At 43.6% G+C, this 27,299-nt stretch overlaps 2 protein-coding genes across 6 annotated transcripts; one reads left to right on the forward strand and one right to left on the reverse strand.

The window, feature by feature from the left end:
- Positions 1–402: 402 nt before the first annotated feature.
- fgf4 (fibroblast growth factor 4) lies at positions 403–8,301 on the forward strand. Its single transcript, XM_026147720.2, has 3 exons — positions 403–1,721; positions 4,335–4,438; positions 6,924–8,301. Exons 1-3 carry the CDS (start codon positions 1,430–1,432, stop codon positions 7,098–7,100), a joined length of 573 nt encoding a protein of 190 aa, XP_026003505.1. The 5' UTR covers positions 403–1,429; the 3' UTR covers positions 7,101–8,301.
- Positions 8,302–12,920: 4,619 nt separating this feature from the next.
- immt (inner membrane protein, mitochondrial (mitofilin)) lies at positions 12,921–27,018 on the reverse strand. 5 transcript variants are annotated; one of them, XM_080308843.1, is made up of 15 exons: positions 26,857–27,018; positions 25,200–25,267; positions 23,819–24,005; positions 23,295–23,421; positions 21,953–21,973; positions 21,584–21,676; positions 19,616–19,753; positions 19,341–19,474; positions 17,924–18,027; positions 17,488–17,623; positions 16,681–16,810; positions 15,445–15,668; positions 15,222–15,353; positions 14,164–14,293; positions 12,921–13,927 (listed from the first exon to the last, which is right to left on the reverse strand). In XM_080308843.1, exons 1-15 carry the CDS (start codon positions 26,896–26,898, stop codon positions 13,320–13,322), a joined length of 2,274 nt encoding a protein of 757 aa, XP_080164969.1. In that variant the 5' UTR covers positions 26,899–27,018; the 3' UTR covers positions 12,921–13,319. The 5 variants fall into 5 exon arrangements, with proteins under 5 accessions (XP_080164969.1, XP_026037589.2, XP_080164976.1 ...); XM_026181804.2 differs by having other exon boundaries at positions 23,819–24,008; XM_080308850.1 differs by lacking the exon at positions 21,953–21,973.
- Positions 27,019–27,299: the final 281 nt, after the last annotated feature.

Consider the following 27,299-nt stretch of genomic DNA (forward strand, 5'->3'; position numbering starts at 1 on the left):
TAACACACGCCTAGCTTGGCTAACTGCTAATCACCTACCTTTCCTTATGATGATTGTTTATCACTGCTTTAATGATTCTGATAGTAAAAATACACCCTAAGTGTCAGGAATCAAGCGAGCCCCTATCAGAAAGCACCTGGTGACAGTGGGAATGAAAAACTCCTTTTTAACAGGAACAAACCTCTAGTAGAACCAGGCTCAGGGAGGGGCGGGGCCATCTGCCATGATGGGTTGGAAATCTGAGACAGAAGAAGAAGAGCAAGAAAATGAACCATCATGAAAGGACAGGACCCGCACAGCATGCAGAAGAAGTGGCTTATGTTTAGAAGTCGCACCAATGGCTAGCAAAGCTGCACTGAAAGAAAGCACATGCATTAATCATGGCAGCACATAAGGCAAGACCCCAGGTGCAGGCTGTGCAAAGATGCCCCTGAGACCATCCAGCACATAACAGCAGGGTGCAAGATGCTGGCAGGCAGGACACACGTGGAACGCCATAACCAAGTGGCCTGAAGCTGCAGGTTTTGTCACTCTCCATCCAAAATTCACTGAATCAGCAGCAAAAGAAGGTCCAAGCTACGCTTGACGTTTGATAAACATGAATTGACTCTGACTTTGGCTGTTTTACTTCCACCAGGATAAAATCACACTTCATGCACTCTCTCTCAGTGTACTTCAAGAACAGTTTCTCATCTCAAATCTCTGTTTTCTGCATTTTTCGCTTGCTTGTTGTGCATCAGTCTACCGTTGTTTACAGCGCTGTCATGTTTTGTTTTGTTATTTCAAAAATGACCTCCAAGAAGAAACGTTTTAAAATGATGCCAAATCACAAACTGCTTAGCGGTGTCTGTAATCAGACCTCTGTACCTTTGCTCTGCTTCACTTCAGCAGCATCAGGTAAAGTGACAGAGAGAATCATATGTTGATTCATGGTTTTCTTCCGTTTTTGATCTGCTGCTGAATATTTTCAAGGCAGTTTCTTTGTTTATTATTTACTGTGTTTCTGTGTGCTTGCGTGTTCCTCTTTGTTTTCTGTCACAATGTATTTTATTGATATCCCAGTTTGTGTTCTTCTACGGCATCTATGACTCACAGGCAAATATGACAGCAGGTGGTGCGTGATGTAATACGGGCCACATATAAGTGTGTTCTCTGTCTGCTGACTCTACCTGAGGACAAAGCAAAATTTGGAAACGCGAAACATTGCAAACTGGACCCCCGCTGGGTTTTGAGGTGTTTCAAGATGTCTAAATATGCACACTGAAAATGTTTACCGGGCTTTAGAGAGTGCAGGAGCTAAGTTATTGTCTTTAGGATAATTCTCTGATCACTGAAGATTTTATTACCAGGTTTTATTCATACTAACTAAACATTCAGTTGGATAAGCACAACACAATCGTTGTGTACTTCTATGACTGGTAGGTAGAGTATGTCATCACCAAGGTCCAAGCTCCCGCTTCTTCTGTATGGGATCCTCCTGTGCAGCGCCTCTGCTCCGCTTCCAGTTATCAGCCGGACGAGACAAACGGTACGAAGCGCCGGATCACTGGTTTCACCCAGCAGCAACATCTGGGACAAGAGGGAAGTGACAGCGAAAGACGGAGAATACCTGCTGGGCATAAAGAGACTGAGAAGGCTTTACTGTAACGTGGGCATTGGTTTCCACATTCAGGTCTTACCCAATGGGAAGATCACGGGCGTGCACAATGAAAACAGATACAGTAAGTAATTTTTCCTTTCCCTGATTCATCACCTTTATCATTTGTTGCTATGATAAGAACAAATATAAAGACACAACTATCTCAAAGTTTGGTCGAGTGATTTCTGCGTGGATTGAGGAGACTGCTTGTTGCATGCAAACATACTGTACATTATTATATTCTTCTGTTTTGTATCTCTACATCAAAAGATAAGAAATCATGCAGTTGCATTATGTTAATAAATAGCTTTAAAAAAAAAGAATTCCTGCTGACACTCAGAAAAATAAAGTCAGGTTTGCAATAAACTTGAAAACAATGGCCAGCAGGGGGCGGGTTTTCTGCAAAAAGTCTAATTATGTTGTCTGTAAGAAAATCATTGGAATCACTGACACGTGTTATTTAATAAATGTTTGTAAATTATTCTCCAATAATGAGGAAATTGTTTGTCAGTCTGTCAGTCAGATCAGCACATCGGCTGAAGAAATATGACACGAACCCAGAAGTCGACGTGATTTCATGTTCAAATGTTCCCAGAACACTTTAGAGCGACTGAGTTGGAGTTCAGGAGGCAGAGCGACACATGCGAAAGTGTCCTTTAACAAAATACTGAACCCCAAAATGAATCTGTGTATGTGTGTGAATAATACATTAATGCCTGTGTTAATGCGTGCAGTGAAAAGCACTTTAAGTTTTCAGTTAAAGTAGAAAAGTTCTTTATAAGCACCAGTTTGTTCACTGGCCTCCAGATGTTGCCTCCCAGAACAGAGCAGAACCTTTAACCCAGTCTCCACTTATATCATCCCCACAGCCCCATTTATAAACCAGGCTTATAATTAGTTTTGAATTCAAATATGATCTTTGCAGTAAACTGTGTGTAAATAGATATTTATAAAACGTATCTGATCTCAAAAGCAAAGTGATCTTCCTGCTAGGTTGACGCTGCTGTTTGGAACACAGTTACAGGTTGAATGAATGAATTATCATAAAAAATGGTTGGAATTATGGGGCACAGACTCAGTAATGACTGCACTAATGTGTTTGTGCATTATAAGCTTTCTCATCTGACCACCTTTTTAGGCTCAGAGGTTTTGTGTTTGTTGTTTGTCTGATTGATGTGAGGAGTTCTTCTGGTGACGACACACAGAATCCAAAAGAAGGAAAACACTGCAGGATACTTCAGGTGAATCATACGAGAAAATAAATGATCTAAAACTTGCAGCAACATGGAAAAATACAAACTACACAGGAGAGAAGATGAATGTACATGTCTATACGTATAGCAGTGACATATAAACACATGCAGGAGATGGTGTTTATGACGTGTCTCCTTAGCCTTCATGATATGAGAGGTCAGTGCTACAGGCCTGCAGCCCCTGGATGCTTCTTCTAAGGCACTGGGACCAGCCACATCATTTTCCATAGCACTGGGAGTCTCTGGAGTTGCTATGGAGGCTGACGTTGTAGAGGTGATAGAGTACTCCACACACTTAGCTAACACAGGCCTTCAGCACAGATGCTGTTTATGTGAACAAACTGAAATCAGATAATCAAACCAAAATAACAAAGTGCATATTTGTTTTTGTGTCGTGGAAATGGAGAGATATTTTATAAGAATGAGCCTTTTGTCACGGCGGGGTGCGCTGGTGTGAGGAAAGAGGTAGACCCAGATGCAGACAGGGTGGAGACAAAGCGTAGTTTCAAAAATAAAGCGAGCCTTTATTGGCTGATTGCAGAAGAAAAACAAGGAACTAGGGAAACTAAGGAGGCTATGAACGCTGTTAACAAAAAGGCTGTGACACTCAGTGAAAAGCTGTGACAAACTATGAACACTGAGTAAGCTAGAAAACACAGAGAAACAATGGAGTAAACCTATGAAAACTGTGGTGAGGTTAACAGACGATCTGACACCGACTGAGCAGAAACACATGGATTAAGTACACATCACAAATCATCAGGGGAAGCAGAATCACACGGGGAAAACAGCTGACAACAACTAACATAATGACAGGACAGGGGCCGTGAAGCTAAATACAATAAACAAAAAACACAAGGATCCTTCAAAATAAAACGGGAAACATAACGAGACCCAGACATGACTCGAACTGGACAAACAAAGAAAACTTGGACATGAAACATGACAGAAACACAGAAAACTTCACACAGGGATGAGACAAATGGGAGCTTGATAAATCATGAATTAAAACTGTAACCCAGGCATGACAGAATGTAACCAGATAAACTGAAATGAAACTAGACTGAGAGGAATAAGAGAAACACCAAGAACTCAGAATACTGGCTCACATGACCCAGGACCGTGACTCCTAGTGTAAGTGTGTCTGCTTTAACGCCATTGTTCATATATGTCACAAACACAAACTTTCAAAAGAAGGCCCGTGTCGACCCATCAGGGTGGAGAACATGCTGGGCTCCAACCCTAAAACAGAAAGATTGTATTAAAGTATGGTCGTTGTTTTCTATGTTGTTGTTATGGGTTTTTCAGGTTTCATTATATGACATGAACCATTTCACTAAGAAACATAAACATACAGGAGCTGTGCTAATCTTCTGCAGATATGCAGCAAGTGTTGACTTTACTAAGCATTAGCAACTTGTCCTTTTCATGTTTCACTCCAGCCCTGCTAGAAATTTCTCCAGTGGAGAGAGGAGTGGTGACTCTCTATGGGGTGAGAAGCGGTCTCTTCGTTGCTATGAATGACAAAGGGAAACTCTATGGCTCGGTAAGAACCTTTAACTGCTGCCGTTGTTGCACACGGGGGCTTGTGATGCATGCCGTGAGTTGGTCCAAAGCATTACACCCACATGTTCATGCTGTAACCCTCCACCAGCCACTGTTCACTGACATTTGTAATAAATGTAATAAGTGGAAATGTTTTTGAAACGAGCGGCATCATGCTAAATGCTACAGTCTTCATGTTATCTATTAAGCCTTAAATGGGCATAAATAGTTTAAGTTATGGTTTAACTGGCAGAATGAAATGACTGCTGGAAGTGATGGTGGTCAGCTGTCCCACCGAGTGATAGAGCTAAAAATATGAAACTTGAAATGAGCAACTTCTAATGAGGTATACGTCCAGCCAACCCACTCCAGGACTATGAATGAGACAATCTACACTTACTTGTAATTACACACACACACACACACACACACACACACACACACACACACACACACACACACACACACACACACACACACACACACACACACACACATCTGCATTTGTATTTGTTGGTTTTGAGGGAAAGTACATTAAAACAAATGATACAAACTGTGATTTACTGAAGTTTGTAGAACGCATCTCCAAAAGTTGCTTCTGTTCATCAGGACGTAGCGTTTTGTGGGAGAAACGTTTCATCATCCAGGTGACGTCTTCAGTCTCAGCTGACTGCAGGTTTCAAACTTATAAACAGGACATTTGCATGATGACTGACCTCCCAGCCCATTGTTCCTTCAGTGGTTTCAGTCATTATGCAAATGTCCTGTTTATAAGACTGAAACCTGCAGTCAGCTGAGACTGAAGACGTCACCTGGATGATGAAACGTTTCTCCCACAAAACGCTACGTCCAGATGAACTTTTGGAGATTTCCTTGAGCATCAAGACATTTGTAGAATGCAGTTTGTGTTAAATTGTGCTGAACGTAATGCTGAAACAAAGTGTGTCTTATTTGTGCCTAATGTGGTTGTGATAGTTGCTCTTAGGCTTATTCATTTATCTGCAATATCAAATTCAGTTAAATCTAAAATCTTTAAATTAAGACAGTAGTTTTATTCAAATTTATAAGAAGTAAAAGAGTAATTAGCTAAACATAAGCTAGACACACCTAATCACCAGCTGTCGTCCTATATGTACACATTTATACAGATACAGACCTGCATGCACAACTAAAGATTGCTTTAAACAGTCGTGTCTTAATGTGCATACGACTGAACTTCCAAAACAAACCGAGCACAGGAAAACAATACTCCAAAAAGCTGCTTCAGTCAATAAATAAGCTGTGAGGCTGATATCAGAAATAAACGTGCTCTAGCTGCTCACACACTGTGCAGAAGCAGAAACCTGACACATGCCGGAGGACAGAAACAGGCACCGTGGGGTGCAGCTGATCTGGAAACACACAGCAGTTCACAGGGACATGTTTCTGCTCGGTGTGTGGTGCACATGCAGAAATATATTTGGTTCATGTGTCTAACAGATGTTTCTGTTTTTGTTCGATGCTGAAGGCGTGCATGTAGACATTGTGACATCAGATCACAACAAGCGTTCTAATCATCAGTGTTTGTGCCACTGATGGCAGCTGGAACTATAACCCAGCATTTGCACTAACTCACAGTGTTTTACACTGTTTGGATGAATTCAGTTGCATTGGAGGGTTTTCCAGCAGGAGCATCTCAGCTGGATTCCAGTCTGGACTTTGACTGCACCACTCGAAAACCTTTTTTTACTTACATATCAATGTACTTGTTTTTATGTATTGGAGCCTTTCAGATGTGGACTTGATGTGTGTCAGATTATTGTCATTCTGCAGAAACGCTGCCCTGAACTGATGGGGGATATTGTCCATGTTTCTGGCAGAAAACAGAATTTGTGACTCCATCGATAAGCAAGTCCTCCTGGTCCTGAAGGAGCAGAGAAGCTGTATGGTGCTCTTATTACAAAAGAGTGGAAAACAATTCATTTTAGATTTATGCAAACCTACCAAAAAGTTAAACTTTTGTTTCATCAGTCTTCAGAATATTTTTTGAACGGCTTGGAAATAATCGGGCATAATAACTCGTGTGGACCTGAGGAACGTGACGTCTGCAGCTCTTTGAAGCTTGTTCTAAGTACTTTAGTGACTCCTTAATACACTATGGAGTGATTCTGATTCTGACTTTGGCTCTTCTTCCTAAGTGTGTGTGGTGATGCGGTGACACATCCAAACTTGTATTATGTACAGATGTTTGAGCTGATGATCTTGGAATGATCTTGATGATGCTCTCCCCAACTCGTGTAAATTTACGTCTTAGATCGTCACGAGTTCCTTGGGACCGATCCATCGAGAAACTACCAGTTGTACTCAGTCGTGATCACTAACGAGATGTAAATAGGCTTTGGCCTTGTCAAATTAAAAGACACTGTAGAAACTTTAGCACCACTTATTAAGTGCTGACATGTAAAATCTTTCGTGTTTCTAACGTTTCACCTTCCTCTTCCTCTCAGGGACACTACAACGATGAATGCAAGTTCAAGGAGAATATCCTGGCCAACAACTACAACGCCTATGAGTCAGCTGCGTACCCTGGCATGTACATCGGCCTCAGTAAAATGGGCAAAAGCAAAAGAGGCAACCGGGTCACACCCAAAATGACCATGACACACTTCCTTCCCAGAATATGAATTATGATGTGAAAACGCTCAACAGTGTAGACTGAAGTGAAGGGCTCCAACTTACATTTTGTGTTGTCCATTCTACAGTGAACGATGCTGCGAACTAAGACGCAGTTTAAAAAGCAGAGTAAACGGCGTGAGATTAACCAGACTGTGAACTCAAATACACTAAACTAATCACCTGAATTTACCTCAAAACTACCAGATATAGTGACAAGTCATGAAGTTCATCCTAATGAATAAATTCAATTGTTTTAACCCCTTTTTTTAAATATGTTCATGTATAATGAATATCAATCGGAGTTTTTGAGGAGGAGGACTAAGTCATGGCGGTCGTGAATCACTCTGTGAAAAGCATCACTGACATTAAAAGTTTGAACAGTTTGGTGCAACTGAAAATTCCCCAGTTTGTGCTCATAAAACATCAAACATCAAACCAAAACTGAGCTCTTCTCCTTTGGAAACTCCACCATACCAGTTACTACATACTACACCACACAACGTACTGCATGCATACTACACCACACAACGTACTGCATGCATACTACACCACACAACGTACTGCATGCATACTACACCACACAACGTACTGCATGCATACTACACCCTACAACGTACTGCATGCATACTACACCACACAACGTACTGCATGCATACTGCACCACACAACGTACTGCATGCATACTACACCACACAACGTACTGCATGCATACTACACCACACAACGTACTGCATGCATACTACACCACACAACGTACTGCATGCATACTACACCACACAACGTACTGCATGCATACTACACCACACAACGTACTGCATGCATACTACACCACACAACGTACTGCATGCATACTACACCACACAACGTACTGCATGCATACTACACCACACAACGTACTGCATGCATACTACACCAGTGGTTCCTCCCAGCCTGGATGTGTGTGGAAGAGACGGAAACCACAACAAAACGTTGCTGATTGTTAGCACGGCCAACTGTCTGATGTTTGCACTTAAGTAGTGTTTTAGTTGTTTTGAACACTATTATAACACGCTACTGCTAAATATTGGCTGTATATTGATTGTAATGTAAACTGTAACTGGGTTAAACTGCCCCTTGAAATGTATTTATTCTACATATTGTAAAGTGTTAGATTTATGACACATGGTTTATCTTATTATTCATAGAGTTCTAAGCTTTGTGTGAATAAATGCGCATCTCATTTTTAAATATGTTTATGGTCTCATTATAAATATTTAATTAGTCAAACCTGATCAATCATCTGCAGTAGAGAAGCTCGATTGAAACCACTTGAATAAAAGCCGTGCCGAGCTGGTTGGAATTTGAAAACCGAAGCACTAAGAGCACGAGAGGATTGTGTGTTCGATTGTGTGGAAAGTGAAGGCTTCAGCTCAGGATTCCAACAGGTCAATACTGCACGAGTGGGAAAGCACACTGGTGGCAGCAGCAGCAACATGCTGATGATGTTTACCTGCTGCAAGAATGACGAGGAATGTGAGAAGGAGACATGCAGCTGGTTCATGTACGGCTGCATGAGAAAAACTATCAGGCAGAAAAGATTTATTCTATTTCAAAATGCAAAACTTTCCTTCCAGGCTGGTCTGACAGGTTGGTAGGCACCAAAGCAGGAACCAGTAAGAGGGATTAGTGGACGTGTGTTTGACTGACCTGGCATAATGGCTGATAAACACCTAAGTAGGATTTGGGACATATTAGGCCTGAGCATGATCGCCTTCCCTCGCTGACCTGTGCTTGAACTCCATTTAAAAGTCCTCAGCTCCTTTTTAAAAAGGACTCTTGCAGGCAGAGTTTGGGGCCAACCTGCTATGTTATGGTGAGCTGCTCCAAATCATGGGTGGGACAAAAACTGGAGGCTAGTGCAGCTGACAGAAGCTGAGAACAGTAACCCATCCCTGTTCATGCACAGCACTGGAGTTTCTTCTCTCTTTGACATGACTGCACATGCCCCAAGACCCTACAATCTGTGAAAGAAACCAAAAGAATCACACAGCCTGCAGTGAACAAGCACCCGGTGACCCCGGGGTGTGTAAAACTCCCTTTGACAGGAAGAAACCTTCAACAGAATCAAGCTCAGGGAGGCGTGAGGATAAAGAGCAGAGAGCATATAATAGTGCACTACCTGGTGACTAGCTATGGTTATGGTTATAATACTATGAGCACATTAGCAGAGCAAAGATGCAGGATGAGCATTAATGTTTTATCGCCTCAATAAAACTGTGAGGCAGAGACAAATGCAGTCATACTGCAGGGAAAAGATGCTGACGATGGGCCAAACTTCACTCGAGAGCACGTCCGTGATCGTCCATCCACAGCAGGTTAATCATATAATATACCATACAAATCCTAAACTGAGGCTTCATCCACACATTCAAATCTTAGTTGCATCAGAGTCTTTCTTTTCTGGACCATTTAAATATTTGGTGTCTGTTCAAACTGTGGGCTCATGAGCTTAGAGGTACAATGCACATTAACAAAGAGGCCTGCAATAATCAAAGATTATTTGTAGGAGCTTGTTTCTATTAAATAAAAAGACAAAACATTTCAGCACCTCCAATGAATGGAGTAGGAGTTTGGACCCACACGGTGGCAGCAGTGTAAAGGACAGAGTTTACTTTGGTATCCTGACGGAAAGCTGCTGATGGATTTATCACACGGTCAAACTGATTTGATTTAATCTTCAAACTGATGGACAGTGTCAGAGCTAAATGCACTGAGTGATGTGGAACAAACATACAGTACAAAGCTCTGACATGCAGCAGTCACATTGCAAACTAGCTCAGGGTGCCAAAGGAAACTCATTAATTGGCAGGTTGAACCGTTTTTTGTAACATTTGTTTCTTGCAGCACAAAGTTTCTGTGGCAGTGAGCAATGAGCCACTTGAGGGAATTTTGTGTTATTTCCAACTCGCTGACCAGACTTTGTTTATCATTTAAACCCTAAGTACACCTTTAAAACTGTGAATAATTGAATGATGAACTCAAAAAGATAAGAACATGAGAATCAGAACCAACAACTGCACGTGTTAAACTGTGGCCTCCTGAATCCTCCAGGATTCATTCAAACTTTATTTTACTCCAAAATGAAGTCGTGTGTTTTTAATGCTTTTCTAAAAATTCTTTAATTTTTTATTTTTCTTGAATCGATGGTTGACAGTTCAGCATGGTAACATTATCCTCTCAAACATTCAGAGCTTAAATAAATGAACTGGCTCTTACACGGCAGGTTTTTACACTCAAAGCTCTCTACACAACATCTCTTATTCACCCATTCATACAAACACTTTTTTCTACACAAATCTAACATTCACACTCATTCATCAGAGAGCAGCTGATCTGCAAACTGTAGACCAGAGCAGCAGGGACCAAACCTCCAACCTTCGATCTCCTGAACTACAGCCACCCCCAAGTGTGGCCGAACACTCAGCGCTCCCTGGTATGGGATGTTCTCGTGAAACACTGGCCTCCTACACTGTGTGCACACTTTGGGTTGTTCAAAATGAGTGTTCTTCGTCATCTATAAACGATGAAGAAACTTTTATTGGTTTATTGTCTGTGTCAGGACTTTGGTTTATCTTCCTTTTACCTTCAGCTCATTAGTGGCTCAGTGCAAAATGTGGCTACCAGGATATAGAAGCGCATAGGTGTTTGAAACTTTGCTGCCATTTTTAGACATGATGTTTGACAACCTTGTGCTCCAACTCACATGTTGTAGAAGAAACTTCATGACTGTTCTCTGATTTTTCCTCTTAATAAGTCCATTACACTTATTTTCCTTCTCTTTTAAATTTCTGTGGAAGAGAGCCAGAGATTAATAACAAGTGTGATTGAGTGCAGAGAGGTCTATTAGCACATAGTGAGTGAAGAAGAAACACCCAGTGCATCATGGGAATCCCCGGCAGCCTACGTCTATTGCAGCATAACTAAGGGAGGATTCAGGGTCACCTGGTCCAGCCCTAACTATATGCTTTAGCAAAAAGGAAAGTTTGAAGCCTAATCTTGAAAGTAGAGATAGTGTCTGTCTCCTGAATCCAAACTGGAAGCTGGTTCCACAGAAGAGGGGCCTGAAAACTGAAGGCTCTGCCTCCCATTCTACTTTTAAATACTCTAGGAACAACAAGTAGGCCTGCAGAGCGAGAGCGAAGTGCTCTAATAGGGTGATATGGTACTACAAGGTCATTGAGATAAGATGGGGCCTGATTATTTAAGACCTTGTATGTGAGGAGCACATCCTGGATTTAACAGGAAGCCAAAACAGGAGAAATCTGCTCTGTTTCTAGTCCCTGTCAGGACTCTTGCTGCAGCATTTTGGATCAGCTGAAGGCTTTTCAGGGAGTTTTTAGGACTTCCTGATAATAATGAATCACAGTCGTCCAGCCTGGAAGTAATAAATGCATGAACTAGTTTGTTAGTCATATCATTAGTGACGGACTAAATGTGTGAGTTTAATACTGGAACAACATTCAAAAAGTGAGGGCCGGCTTGACTGCAGTGAAACAGACTCTGTGCCTGTTTCTATAACCCGACAGTATCTGTTTGAGGCCACAGGAGGGTTTGTCTTGGCACAGATTGTTATTAAATCTGATATCATGACGATCGCTTTGAGCATTCATTATGTCTTCCTGCACAAAATAGCCACACTAACTGAATATTATAAATCCTGTCTTGGAGAAAAACCACAAGAAAAACCCCCAAAGTGGTGCAGCATTCTGCCAGCACTACACCTCTGGTTGTGTTATAGGCACACAAAGTTTTTCTTTGTAACATTACTATTTGAATACTGTGTAAATGTTTTGAACCACCTTGATTTCTTTAAATGGTATGATCTTTCTTCAGCAAGTCGATGAACTAGCTTTGATGGCAAGCTTTCCTTTAGCTTCAGAGGATGAGAGAAGAAGAGGCAGCTGTGCAGCAAAGACAGAAAAACTCCAGCTTCGTGTCTTTTTCATTGTAGCTGAAGTCCGGGACAAACTGCTCCTTTTCACCTCAATAAGAAACGCGTAATATTTTCTCTGAATACCAGACGATTCCATTTTTTCCTGAATCCTTTATCATCTGTAACTGAAAGTAGTTGTGGGTGATTACTATACCTTTCTAATGTGACGTTGTTGTCCCTGCCTCTCTCTCTCCCTCCCGCTCTGTTCCTGTGCTACTGACTGTAACTACCCCCCTCCCCCCTCTTTAAAACCTCAGAGGACTTTGAGCTCCATTTCTCTGAGTGTGTCTATGTGCACACCCAGGAACTTGAAGCTGCACACTCTTCCCACGCACTTCCTGTTGCTGCAGCTCAGACTTCCTCCTTCCTCCTCCTGAAGTCGAGTGTGGCTTTGTTCTCAAGTTATCATTGAAAAAGCACCGATGGCCAAAAAAAGAAAATTAAACTTTGAAAGGCCGCTGAAATCCTGGAGACATGTTGCTCAAGACCACTTATAAAGTTACTACGAAGGGTTGGCTGCAGCACAGCAGGCAGCGCAGCTCTCCTACTAACCAGAAGGTTGGTGGTTCGACCCCTGCTCCAGTCTACATGCCAAATACACTTGAGCTGTGTGTGGAGAGAGAAAGCACCTATGCAGAAAACTCATGGGAAAGGTGTTTGGAGTGCTCAGGTAGAAACTGCACCACCACAATGAAAGTCTCGCCTTCATTATTAGATGTAAACTCTACCGTGGTGGAGCACAGAGGTAAACTGTCCATGTGTGGGGACAACACTCGCAGCGATGCAAACGTCTGCATGAGAGCTCTCATTTTAAACCGTAGTCCCTATGACAAGAACAACGAAATGAAATACAGCGTTTTCTTTTTTCCAGGATTTATTTAACATGTGCAGTATTCACAAACATCCAACTGTAATTCGTAGGATGACGGTTCCATAACACACGGGCTGGAGACGAATAGCTGGGCCAAACCTGCAGTCTGAATTGATAAGACTAAGCTAAGAAGTGCATTGAATGTATCATATAAATAAGTGGCCACGGTGAATTAGTGCTTTCAGAGGAATACATTTATGTGGTTCAGGTAACTTAAAAGGAAGAAACCATCTTTCTGTGCTGCAGACTGCCGATGCTTCCCTGCACAAAGGATTCAGGCTGAAGCTCCTCCTGAGCCACTTCCAGCTACACTCGGGAACTTTGATACTTCTTGGAAAAAAAGACTTTTAGCAGATTTTTTCCCTTAACGGTTGCTGTGGCAACCTACGGCGCCTGTGTGGTACCCAAACCCACAGCATTTGCGTAAGCAGACAGCAGATTCACTACCTGCCTAGTTTCCAGTGTGAGTCTGGCTTCAATAAGCCAGTCCTCCACCACTCTCCTGGCCTCTCCTCTCAGCTGGTTCACCAGTTTAGCTGCTAGCTCCAGGTCCCCGTGCTCTAAGCAGTAGCTAGCATATGACAGAAGCTTGAATGGATCTAAATCCTCAGAGCTCAGCTGGCTGGGCGGAGCTTCCTGACTCTTCTCAAACAGCAGTGCAGCTTGAAGGTAGGACAAGAAATACTGATACAAGGAGTTACGAGATTCATCGATGAGAGCGACGCGGCGGGCCAGCGATCGCAAGGAGTTGAAACGGGCACGGAGAGAGGCCTCGCTGTACACGCCTCGCTGCAGGGATTTCTCTGGAAGAGCCGACGCCAACGCCAAGGCAAAGTCGTTGTCTCGGCAGCTGTCGCGAACAGCCTGAGCGGCGTTCTCCAGAGGCACAGTGGGCACGTCGGCTTCAGCAGTCTTTAGGGAGTAACTGAGAGCCTCCACAGAGAGCCACAGCTGGTGGGCCTTACGAGCCTCGTCCTCTGCTACCACGTGGCCTGTGTTCAAAAGACAAAGAGATTTACATGACCGAGTGGAAAAGAACGTGTCTGTGTGCACGTGGACATCCAGTCCCTTTGCACACCAGAAAAAAATGATCCAACTATTCCAACATTCATCTACACACATCATCATTCCTACATGTGGTACTCCTCTGCAGCACTCCAGATAACAACCTACCCGACTAATCACTCAGTGCTATTTCTTTGCTTTTTTGGATGCGTGTATCTCTTACTGTCTATAGCTTCTTCCACCCCCTTCAGCCTCGCGTAGGCTGTGTTCATGTCCAAAGTGAAGTTGTCGAGCTGTTCCTGGGTCAGCTGACGGTAGCGAGTCTCCTGTTCCAGCATCTTACTGCTCAGTACCTGAACACAACCAAAGCATAGCTCTGAAGGGCTGAAGGATGAAAAGCACACAGCGTGCAACTCGCAGGAACAGAGTACGCTGCTGCAGCCTGACTCGTCTCAGGTGTCTTGGCCACGCCCCCTTTACAGGATATTAGTGGAAAAAAGCTTAAGATATGGCAGAACACAAGCTGTCAGCTTCCCGTATACAGCAGCATGTTTATTTTAATCCTACGCTATATCACAGACCTCCAACAAAGCAAAGGCCATCAGAGTAAACACAAAACAGTTTAACACGTTTACTGAAGACAGAAGGTTGGAAAATAAAGAAATGATCCAGAGCAGCATCTTTGCTGCAGATGTCAGTAAGCTGTGGTCATGGTAGTGTTGCAGCATGAAGGAAGTGACCCTTCTTGTAAGTGCCAAGTCCTTTCAAATGCACTTAATGTTTCTAACAGCTCAACAATTATCAGCTGAGCTCAAGGTACAAGAGAAAAGATCAGTTTACTCAGATATGAAGAACGATGCGAGAAACAGGACGTGAGGAGAAACAAAGAGGGTTTTCAACCAAATACATTCATTACAATTCAAATGTGAGGTGAAGCAGAGTTTGGATTCTTTGTATTAATAATAGTTTATGGCAACAATGACACAAAGAGCTGTTTTACTTTGAGACAGTTCAAACATCGTCTTGACTGTTTTTACTTTTAGCATTTTGTGCCACTGTTAACATCTATTAGCAAACTTTCTGTAGGATGTTTGTCAGACAGCCAGTGCAAGCTGGTTTTATGGATTAAGTAACTTAACCAAGCAGACCACGTTTTATTCAGTATATATTTTGTGTTTACTCTGGTTGCTTAGACGCTCCAAACCTGGCAACTCAGAGCCACTAGTGTCCTGTAAGTACTCATTTCTGATGTGTAAGCAGACTCTGGGGTAGAGAGATCACCTGCTCAGCCTCAGCTTTCAGCTCGTGCTCCTGGACTTTGAGCACATCTTGGACGTGGTCTGTGTGAGCTGCTGCCTGCCGCCGCAGCTGAGTCCTCATCTCTGCCTCCATCACTTCTCTTAACTCAGCCAGCTGCGTACACACAGAGGAAATCGTAACACGTTTTAGATACGCTCACGTTAACTGAAAAACCAGAACAATCTAAAGATATTTTTTCCTGCACCTTCCTCTCCTGGTCCAGCCGGGCATCTTCTTTGACATGTTGCAGGGCAGTGTTGACAGCGTTGTCCAGAGCTTTCTGGTCCTCGAGTTTCTGTTGCTCCAACGCTGCATCAATGTGGATCTTCTCTCTGATCTTCTGCTCAGCCAGCTCTCGGTTCAACTGGTCAATGCGACGATGTGCATGGGCGATCAGAGCGTTGAGGTCGTCTGTGGACAGTTTACCAGCTAACACACAAAAACAAGTTATCATTGAAAACGTACTTCCTGATCAGCACATAGTTTTGAATGTATGAAAGTAACTAAGAGTTACGGTGACATGCAAGAACGTGAGGTTTTGACTGTAAATGCACATTTCAAAAACCCCGTGGATGTTCAGACGGTGGACTTAGAGCCACCAAACGTTAGCTAACAAAAGACGCACAGAGCTTAAACAACATATTAGATTGTGATCCGATTCTATTTGACGTGCCTGTCACGAATGATACAGGTTATACTGATGTTATTAGTACTGAAACACTAATCATGTGTTGCTGTAGCCACAGACACTGAACGTCGCTCTAAAACCTCAACATCAGTATGGAAACCTAAATATTGCTCCTCAGAGGGGAAACGTTGTCACATTCTTTCACTGTACTGTCATCCATGTCAGCAACACAATGAGTGTCCTAATGCATGCTTAATAATCTGGGAAAGTAAATCCCAGACAGCTGATTCTGTTCTTCAGGACATGCCTCGCTCTGTTTATTATCGTACCAGCTGGGAGAGGGTGAAGGCGGCGGCATGAAAGACAGCTTCAGCCACACAAACAACCACATAATAACATGAACTGAGGCTACAGATCACGACTAATAACACTGCGCTGATGTTAGAGACCTGGCTTTATTCATCCATCCCAGACACCAGCTATGGCTAGCAGGCTACACGTAACATCTCTGTGGTTAGAGGCCTGAGGCTGCACGTGCACGTCGACCATCTGGGAATCGAGCAGGTGCTTAAAGGTACATCTGTCACCGTCTTACAATGCTGTGACTGCAGCCCTTCCACCAACTCTGTGAATCGTACTCATGGCCATTCATCACTACACATGACAGTTTCCATATTAACACTCATGAAACTGACCTCAGGCCCATCGTTAGTCCGATTAGCGACCGATGAAAACACAATGTCCAGCTGAACAAATCGAATCAAACTTTGTGTGTGTAAAGACACGTGTTTGAGTGTGTATGCGTGCTCTTACTGAGCCCTTTCCAGTTGGCCTGGATCTCTGGAGTGAGACTGCTGACTTCCCTTTGAAACTGTCGTTTGGCTTCGTTAACCAGTTCACTGTACTGGGAGACGATCTTAGCCTCTGACTCTGCAGACTGAACCTTTAGTTGGTAACATTTGTTAGCAGAAGAACAGAGAGGTGTGAATAGAAAAGGACGAGTTAATAATCATGACAGTGGTGAAGATAACACAGCCAACACTTTAACTGCACATAGTGCTGGTCACTAGAGTTTAATAGGTCACACCACACACATGCTCACAGGGTGTGGGCAAAATGATAATCATATTTCTGATGACAGAGAAAAGGAAACATTTTATCGACACTCACAGCTTGCAGGCAGCAACATTTGTAAGGAAATGAGGAAAATCAAAGGCATTTTGTATCCTTGTTTTAAAATGAGTGTGTATCTACTGAAACATGGCGCTGCCAGCAGTGCAAAGTAGTGATACAGTATTATATCCAGTCATATCTCAGCATAGAAGGAGCCTACGTAGCGCTCCCATCACATGGACTGGAGCTGCAAATATAGCTGCTGCTGCTGGGTTGAGTCACCTCCTCACAAGTTTTCTTGCCTATTTTACAAAGTACTGTGCTTTGATGCTAAGGTAGCTCTTATGTTTGGTACTGGCCAACAGAGGCTAACGTGCTGCTGTCACTTTCATTCAGTTTACAGCTGAGAGGTGCAAATGTGAACTTGAGCCTCAGAAAGGAAGCAAACAGGTCACTTTAATCTCCTGTAGTCGTCCACAATGCACCAAAAAAGAAAACAAACTTTACCTTCATGACCATTTTGTCCAAGTCCACAACCATGTTATGGAGATTCTCCTCTGCTGCTAAAACCAGCGGGCGAACAGAGGATATCTTCAGCCCTTTGGACTCGTCAATCACTGACCTGAGACTGTCCAAGGACTCGCTGCAAGGAAAGAGATGTGCTGATAAGGAAGACTGCCAAAATAATTGAGTTAGGCAGAGATGTACACGGCACGCTGCACTCATCACAGCCCTGAAAGCTGAGTGATTATTACATCTTTCAGATTAACCTTGTGCCACACTGGTCATCAGAATTAAAGAAACACTTTTACTCCAAGCAGAAGAAATCACAATTTAAAGAAAGAACATTTATGATTTTCAAGCTAAGTGGAAAAGAAAGAATTCTTCTTCACACACATTCAAGTTTGTAATAAGTATGTTTGTGTGTGTGTGTTTGTGTTACTTGGCTTTCGACAGAGCGGCTCTGGCATCGTTCAAAGCCGTGGTTCTATCAGCAAGAGCAGCTTCCAGGTCCTTCCACTGGTTTGACTTCTCCTCAGGAAGAACCTAAGTTTAAGAAGAACTTCGATAAATCTACTGCAAAACAGTGACGCTTCCCATTCAGTGAGCCGTGGCTTAAACATTACTAATACAGCGCTGTGGTGGGTGGACCACACAGGCCACAGCAAGCAATGTATCTGATTAAAAACAAGAGTACGCAGGTCTTCAGTGACAGCGCTGCTGTGAGACGATGCAGACGAGCCCAGTCCAGTGGTCTGCAGGACATGTGGGCTTGAGGCAAAGATGGAGTCCTGCCTCATTCATCAGCCTCGATGGAGCGTTTGCAGGTGTGAGCTGGGGATGTCAAATAGATACATAGAAACATTCATGTGGAATTGAAACATATGGATACTTATTCGCAACAGTATCCATCAGACAGGCAGGCGGACAGCAGCTCCACCCTCACCATCAGCTGTAGTAGCAACACTGAACATTTACTGCCATCAGATTCTGTTTAGCAGTTATTAGAAATGTTTCCCTGACCAGCGCACATGTTACCATTAGTCATTTAATGTAAGGTAATACTATTACTTTGTTACTCTATTGAAGTAGGTATGTGTACTTTACTTGAGTATTTAATTTTTACTTATACTCCCTACATTTTGAAATAAATATCTGTGCTCTTTAGATTTACCAACAGACTCATCTATAGTTTATACTCCGAGGTTAGCGGACAGGAGGCGTGCAGGTATCTGTGCTACAGAAAAGGAAGCATGAAGTGTGCAAGTGGTCCCTGCATTAGTGGTTAGATCTGTCCCGACAAGAGTTACACAGAAACCAAACAGACTAAACCAGAGCTGTGAAACACTAATGAGCTGTGCCCAGAGATTCTACTGTACTCTACTGAAAACAATCTGAACTGAACATCACAGGCTTCCTTCAGCCACACCAGCACACCGTCACTCTCCCTCCAGCCTGCGGCCTTTGGCTCAGATTCAGTCCATCACAGACGGTCCATTTACAAAAGTACTGGACGCTCCCCCTCAGCCCCCAGCAGACTGACCTACTGTATGAAAACCCCGGGGGACTTCCTTCTCAAGTTAACTCATTCACCACAGAACACTGGACTAAGTTCAAGGACTCAAACTCGTCCCAGGTTTTTAGTAGATGGACCGACAGTATCCAACGTCGCCTTCAAGCTGAGGGGTAAAAAAGGCCCTAAAGGGCACGGTGGCCTGTTTTGGTTTTCCAAAAGTACAATCACTGATTTGTACTTCATGTTACATTTGGAGTACCAGCTGAGCACAGTCCCCATTTGCTGGGGGTATTAAAACATAAAAGTTGGCACATGCCTTCCTTATGAAGTGCTTGCTGTTTACCTCTGCTTCCATAGCCTCCTTCAGTTTGTCTGTGTGCTGCATGATAGCCTGCAGGGCTGCTTCTTGCGCTCCTATGGCCTGCAGAGTAGCTTTGGCCGAGCTCGCCAGTGAGTCTTCAAGACTGGCTGATACCGCTGCAAAGCAATCACACAGGAAGACATTTACTGTCTATAAAATGACACGTCATTATTCAAGTGGTCAGTATGCAACGACGTCACTCTTTGTGTGTGTGTGTGTGTGTGTGTGTGTGTGTGTGTGTGTGTGTGTCATCCTACATGCTGAAATATCCTGTTCCTCCTGCTCTTGTTGAGCAAGTCTAGCAGCCACTTCTTCTACTGGACGCTCTTTCATTGGTTCTGTGGGTGCAGGATGGACCGCTGTCGCCTCCTTGTGTTCATGGCACTCATTGCACTCTTCGAGAGAAAACACAAACACAGACCTAAAACAACCCCAGTAATCCTCGAGACTGCTGGACTTTCAGCCATGAAAGAACATGAAGTGCTATTATTGTATGTTCACAACACGAATGAAGTTTTTGCAAAACCTTTGCAAATGTAGATGCCTCAGTGACACTGCATGTTAAAAACATTTCAACTTTGGTGCAGATTTGCTTCTTGCTTCATATTCTGTCTCCGGCATTAAATGAAAACTACCGTAACTACTTACTCAACCTGAGCTATTGCACAAGTTAACTAGTCTCCATCCATGTTTCACACAACATGGAGAACTCATGGAGACCAGCAGGTTTGATGCACAATCAAACCTTCTTGCTGTGAGGTGCAAATGCTAATCACTACCATCATCCTGACCAACATAATAATCATATGTGCTGCATTTTAAAATGACTATTATTTTGTTTGTTTTAACGTTATGAATTTAATCGTGAACGTCTACAGATCCACAACAGAAAGCGTCCTCTATTGTGGAAGCTTGTAAGCTGTAAACAGAATTGGTCCTAGCACTGAACCCTGTGGAACTCCATAATTAACCTCAGTGTGTGAAGAGGACTCTCCATTTACATGCACAAACTGGAGTCTATTAGATAGATATGATACAAACCACTGCAGCACAGTACCTGTAATACCTACAGCATGTTCTAATCGCTCTAATAGGATATTATGGTCGACAGTATCGAACGCTGCACTGAGGTCTAGCAGGACAAGCACAGAGATGAGTCCACTGTCAGAGGCCATAAGAAGATCATTTGTAACCTTCACTAAAGCTGTTTCTGTGCTGTGATGAGCTCTGAAACCTGACTGAAACTCTTCAAATAAACCTCTGCAGATGATCTGTTAGCTGTTTGACAACTACTCTTTCAAGGATGTTTGATATAAAGGAAGGTTGGAGATTGGCCTGTAATTAGCTAAGACTGCTGGGTCTAGAGATGCTTTTTGAGTAAAGGTTTAACTACAGCCAGCTTGAAGGCCTGTGGTACATAGCCGATCATTAGAGATAGGTTGATCATATTTAAGATCGAAGCATTAATTAATGGCAGGACTTCTTTGAGCAGTTTTGTAGGAATGGGGTCTAAAAGACACATTGATGGTTTAATTATTGAAGTTAACTCAGAAAGTGTTTGAGAATTATACCACGGAGTCAGGTACTTCTGATTAGAGACCTTAGTTTTCACAGGAGCTACAGTATCCAGAGTCGTACGCAGTGAGGAGGTGAAATTATTAACAAGATGATCGACCTCTGTTGGAGCAGCGTTCAGATAGCTGCTCTGTGTTGGTACAGGGCACTGAAGATGATAACAGTGGGTGGATTATATTCTTAAACGTAGTTGCTGCACTTTCAGAAAGACGTCTACTGTGATGAAGTTACAGGTTACATGTATTACGAGAGTCGTTATTACTAAAGGAAGCCGACTAACTGAACATCTGAGCAGGAAAGTGCAGGAGAGAACGGTCGGTCGACTACAGACTCTGCATAAAGCACGTAAAGATAACATATCAATATTTAATTCAATTGGCTAAAACACTGCTGTGCTTGTAACAGGAACAGGAAGTGGTACTCTACTGCACAGAGCGCCAACACCAAGTCAGAGCTCCACCCAAAGGAGAGGATTTAATCGTATATACCATGTGCCCACTGTGGATTTGTCTGTGGTTTAGATACTGGCTCTTCTAAGCTGCCGCCCAGAATTTTGCTTTGTGCTGCATAATGACAATAAAGAAGGACAGCAGAGCGTGCAGTGGTTAGCACTGTAGCCTCACAGCAAGGTCCTGTTTCAGTGATGATACCTTTGACTGCTGCTGCCTCTGTGTCACATGGAGCAGGGACTGATGGGACCTCACCGATGGCTGAGATGATATGAGTCGCCTCTGCTGAGGCCTCTAAATGGGACACAAATACAGAAGGCAAGAGCCGCTCAGGAGCTTCCATGTGTGTCACCACGCGCAAAGCCACTCATACACATAGTAAAGACCATCCATCTACTGGTTTCATCATCACTTCAGCTACAGTGAGGTAGTATTTATGGCAGCATAATGGCTTTAAAGCTATCAAAGATACAATGGCTGCTACAAACTAAGAAGCCTAATAGCAGTGCAAAATGAAATTTCACACGGGAGCAGAGCAACAACAGGAGAGTATAGGAGAAGACAGCTTACCCTGAGAGGCTTCTGCTGGGGCTAAACAACAGAGCGCACATTTACAAACATCTCAAAGAAGAACGGGTGGAGCTAGCAGCTAACAGAGCACACCGCCCCCCCAGAGTGGAGAGTTTGCATCAGCAGATATTAAACGTTGGCTTGTCCCAGAGACATTTACAAGTGAGGCTGATTTGAATGAACTTGAATTAAAATAATATTAACTTCATAATGTAAATAATGATATTACGGCACTGTCGAGATGGCTGATGATCAGGCTGACTCTGGTGAACACTTTCATGAAACAACTGCATCCTTTGAACACCATCACAGTGGATTTTAAATCAAACTGTCAAGATGAGACTGAAGTGATGAAAGCTGAAAATCCTTCCAAGTCCATCGCTGCCTTTAATGTAGAATCCACGGACGTCACAAAACGCCACCTTTGGTTTTGCAACTGAAAGCGTGCTCTACAAGAGTCAGGTGACCAACTTTATACTATCACAGATTCCTGGTGCCATTTCAATCAGCAGTTACAATGTCAGCAAAAATAGTGACCTCGTACAGCACATTCCTTTACATGCATTATGAGGTGTCGCTAGATTTTCTTGCACGCTCAGTCGTCCAGGTAAAGAAATGTGGACGCAGCATCTTCAGCGTGTTAAAGTGGGTAAAATGCTCTCCCACTACGTTTTGACAGTCTACCTCTTCCAGGGTGTTCTTGAATTTGCTAAATGTTGCACAGGGTGTCCCCTAACCAAGGAAGGACTTTTGCGATTACCCACTTTAATCCCTCTGTCCTACAGGCTTCTCAGTGTCGCTGAGGTCGCAAGTGCACTTCTTCTTTTAAAGAATTTACCAGATTACTGACTCGGCCTCTCCTACGGTTGTTGCCAGCTCTCTCATACATCTGTTGGGTTTTCAGCGTAACGCTGGCCTCACTCACTGAACCAACATCACTTTGGAGCGCTTACTGCAAATTCCAGAAAAACAAACCAAACACAAGTCCAACTTTATCTGTTTCATTTGTAATGGAGTCCTTACAAACTTTGTCTCTGAAAGTGGTTTATTAGATATACAAGTGTCTATAATGAATAACTCAATAATCCAATACTAGTGTTAGAATCCTTGAAATGAAGCTGCGCTGGAATCACATCTTGGCTGAGTTCAAACCCACTGTGGTGGTGTACAAACACAACAGCCCCTTACTGTCACTGCACAGATGCAATGAAACTGTGGGCGCTCCACCCGACTACTGTGAACGAACTATAACAAAACGGAAATAGAAATAAAGCTGATAGAATCAGAGCACATGATAAAAGGCAGATGGCAACATGAAGCCATGAGTTATAATGACACTTACCCTCTAGGCTCTGTGCAGGCTGACTGGGGGCGGGGCTGGAGTCTTTGACCGGACCCTCGGCTCCCTCCTTCTTCGCCGACTTCTTCGCTTGTTTTTCTATCATAGAGGGCGGCTGGGCCAACTCCACCTTAACAGCAACCATTTAAATCGAAGCATACGTTATTACAGTGTGGTTCTAAAAACGTGGTTATTCTTTCTATACAAATATTTAGATTGTATTGTGTGGAAGTTTATTAGCTGATATCACCAATTCTGAGTCGAATTTTAACAGACACACACTGGAAAGGTGGAGGTATGGGGGTGGAGGTATGGGGGTGGAGGTATGGGGCTTCAATGCAGTCTGATCATTTGAAAAGCCATTGTAACGTACAGTGAATCCTCCTTAAACCATCAGAGACCAGACACTCACACATGGAGAGCCAGTAAAAGAAAAAATGCTCGACTTCAATTCTTCTGAACTGACGGTGAAACACAAACAAACTTTGTGTCCTGTAACTATGACTAGGATGAGCTGAGCACCGTACCCGTTTCTTTATGGGGAGGCCAGGATCTTGGGCAGCGGGTCCCAAAGCCAAACCCAGCAGCCAGTCTGAGTACGGGACGTTCTTCTCAACCGCTGCTCTGAACTTATGGTCCCATTTGGCGTAGAGTACGGTCCCTCCAATGCCACCACTTACTGTCAGCAAGCCGGCAACAACCACTTTGGAAGCACTACTGAAATGAAAAAGGACAAGCAGACATGAATGAATGGACAGTCTCGCTAACAGCCTTTGCACTCTGTGTGTATCCTAGTTCAGCCGACTTGCATATAGTGATCTCAGGAGGAAAGCGATGCTGTAGAAGCGGCACGCTCTTCACTACGATAGCACTGAAGATCTTCTCTTGAGGATGAGAGATCCGTGTTTTGAAACGACAGGGAGCAGTCGCATGTAAACATGGAGCCAGAGCGCAGCGGCCAGCGGGACACAGATTTTGGTGGCAGGCACAGCACATGTCGCATCCATGTGAGAGGCCCTTAAGAAGACAGCTGAAGCCCATGTGCTAGTCCTAAACAATTCATTAGTGTACTGTGTGTGTTGGTGTGTGAATGGGCTCATTGAGTCAGCACGGAGAAGATCTTGGAGAACGCACGGCTGCCGTGAACACTCAGAACAAGAGCTCTGAGTGAAAAACTGGATTACATCTGGAGGGGCTCGCTCGAACAACACCTTTGAGCGCAAATTGGATCACATCTTGGGGGAGTGCACTGCGGTCGGAGGTCTCAGAACCTGCTCTTTGCGCAAAAAGAACGACAACGTCACGAACGTAAGTTTGATAACATCGTAGAAAGCTTGCGGCTCTCCAACGGGAGATTGAGAGACCAGTGTTGGACTGTAGAACTGCTTTGAAATTCATATGAGCTGTTCGCACTAAAGTAAAAAGCACCATCACTTCATGCGGAGACCCCTTCGGCGCCAGCTGCAGCCTCAAGGCTGGAGCTGAACAACACACCCTGATAACGACTGTGTTTAGACTGCTCCCCCCATTCCATGCAAGGCCACCTGGGTTGGCTGGATGCGCTGCCTACGCCGGCTCTCTCTTACCCTTTACCCACCCCTGTTGCTTGTCTTGTGTTTCTATGGTGTATTGATAGTCATGTGCTTTTTGTGCTGAGGTGTTTTTTCTGTTATCAAACTGTTCTCCCACTAGGAGCTCAGTCTGAGTGGAGTTTTTTTCTCCTCCTCTCACCTCATGTTATGTATTTTCGTTGTTTTTTCCTATCAGCCGACCTTTCTGACATGTCTGCCCAATGTGATGTTTGTGTAAAGTTGGTCAGAAGGTTCCTTTGTAAGTGCGCATGCGCCATTAGCGTGCTGCCTGCTGTAACCCTAATTTCCTTCGGGATTAATAAAGTATTCTGATTACCTGCTCTCTCCTGCTGTGTAGTGCCGACACTGCTGCAGACTGGTAAGAGGGATTCTCCTGTAGTTCTTCTGGAAAGTGGTGAGGAAAGTGTGGCAGTGAAAAGAAATCCATGTCACACAGATCCAGAACGGGCACACATTCACAGCAAGCACAGAGCAACAAATTTCAGTGCAAGCAACAGACTACACAATGTTTTCCTTATCGTCATATAAAAAAATTGGGGAATTAGGTGCAGAGATGCTGTTCATAAGGTAAAAACAGACTTTGTGCAATTCTAACAAGCCTGAAAATCAGTACTTTGTCTGAACACCTTTACTCTTCAAAACAGCCTGAGCACTCTGAGCCATGCTTTCTTGTAATTACATTAAATAGCCTTCAGAAACAGAGGTTTCATTCTCTGTCAGGACGGTGCCACACTGCTTGGATGGACACGGGTTAGTTTCAGGACAGCTTCATCAATTGAATTTTTCAGAGGGAAGGTGGCAGTCAAGAAACCACTGATTTAGAGGAGAAACAGACAGGGGTGGGTGTGCCAACATAAACAAGGACTGGACTGAAAGAGCGCAGAGCGCAGTCCCAGGAACAGCTAAGATACTGCGCAGAGCAGCCGAGCTGGAAGGGTAGACCGCCCGCAGAGGCGCAGTGCTATACCGACAGGTCGATCACAACCAGCTAATCAGCATCTGATGATTTTAAATTTCATGATATTCACGTCACACACGAGCTTGCCCATTAACTGTAGCGTAAGTAATATATGGGTTTTAGTAATAAGTAAGTAATAAGTTTAGCACAGTTTTTCACTTGCTGTTAAATCATAAAAATAATTAATTTGTCGTCATTAAATCTAAACAACAATAAGCAAAACTGTTGATTTACCATTTAAAACAGATCAGCAAATGAAGTACAAAGCATGATTTCTGAGCAGTAAACTGCATTCTTATTTTGTAAATACAGATTCAGGTACATGGCGAACACATCCAAGCTGAGTCCGGCAGAGACGAACATGTTTCCGTGTCCCGTGGAAAGAAGAGCCGAGGTGCAACAGTGTGATGCTGTAGCCCAGGGATGTCGAACTTATTCCGGCCCACTTTAACAGGTGAGAGCCACCTTTCTGTCACTGTACAGAAGTCTGGCTGCACACTTAATCCCAGAAACAGAACATAAAGTTTTCGAGAACGCACATCATGCGTTAGTATTTGTGGATTTTACGAAGACAACCTGCAGCGTTTGTTCTGATTCATTATAAATACCACGTCTACGTGCAAACGCGTTTAAAGGCTAGTGCCGCTAGTAGCATAAAATACTGCTCCGGTTAGCTGGTATCAAACCTGTGGCCGATAAAAGGTCAAACAGACAAGTTTTGGTTTTTGCCATGATGACCTCTCCGCTCAAACTTAGCCAAACTCGTTAGCTTGGTTATGCTTAAAACGCCATTATCCATCTGTCACCGGAAGAAACCCGGCTAACGTTAGCATGCTGCGCTGTTCTGACAGCGTCCACAACCAATTGCATGGCATCAAATACAGCGCTCGACAGCACCGAAGAGTTAACAGCCCGAACTAGTAAATTCACTGTGGCACCTTGAAGCAGGCTCTGGGTCACTGAATGACAACACGCTAACGTTAGCCCGCGGCTGCGGAGCAGGCAGCAGGCTTACCCGGGCGGTAGCATTAGCCCCTCTCAGACACGCTCTCAGCATGGTCTTCTCCTGCTTTGGTTTCTGAGTTCGTAAATAAATTGACCTGCACAGAAACAGATAAATTCTTTGCTGCTCTTCTTCGTCTTCTCGCGCACTCTTCTTCTCCTCAGTACTTTGCGTGGATTAAACGTTTGCGTGCACAACAGCGCCCCCTTATGTTGTTCCCGTCATTCTTCCATCTTTTTTGATGTCCCACACATAGATTTATAAGAGCACACAAATCAGTTTGTCCACCTTCGTCCAAGCCTCGATCGAAGACATAAGTCAGACAGATGATCCTTATTTCCCCAGCGCTCCTAAACTAAGCTAAACAGATTCTCACCAGTGCCAGGCAGTTCTGGTTATCTATACTCTCTAGCATACAACACTGGTTATGTGTGAGCTCGTACAGTATTCCAGTT

Source organism: Astatotilapia calliptera, chromosome 2 (genome assembly GCF_964374335.1).
Source record: "Astatotilapia calliptera chromosome 2, fAstCal68.1, whole genome shotgun sequence".
Lineage (NCBI taxonomy): Eukaryota > Metazoa > Chordata > Actinopteri > Cichliformes > Cichlidae > Astatotilapia > Astatotilapia calliptera.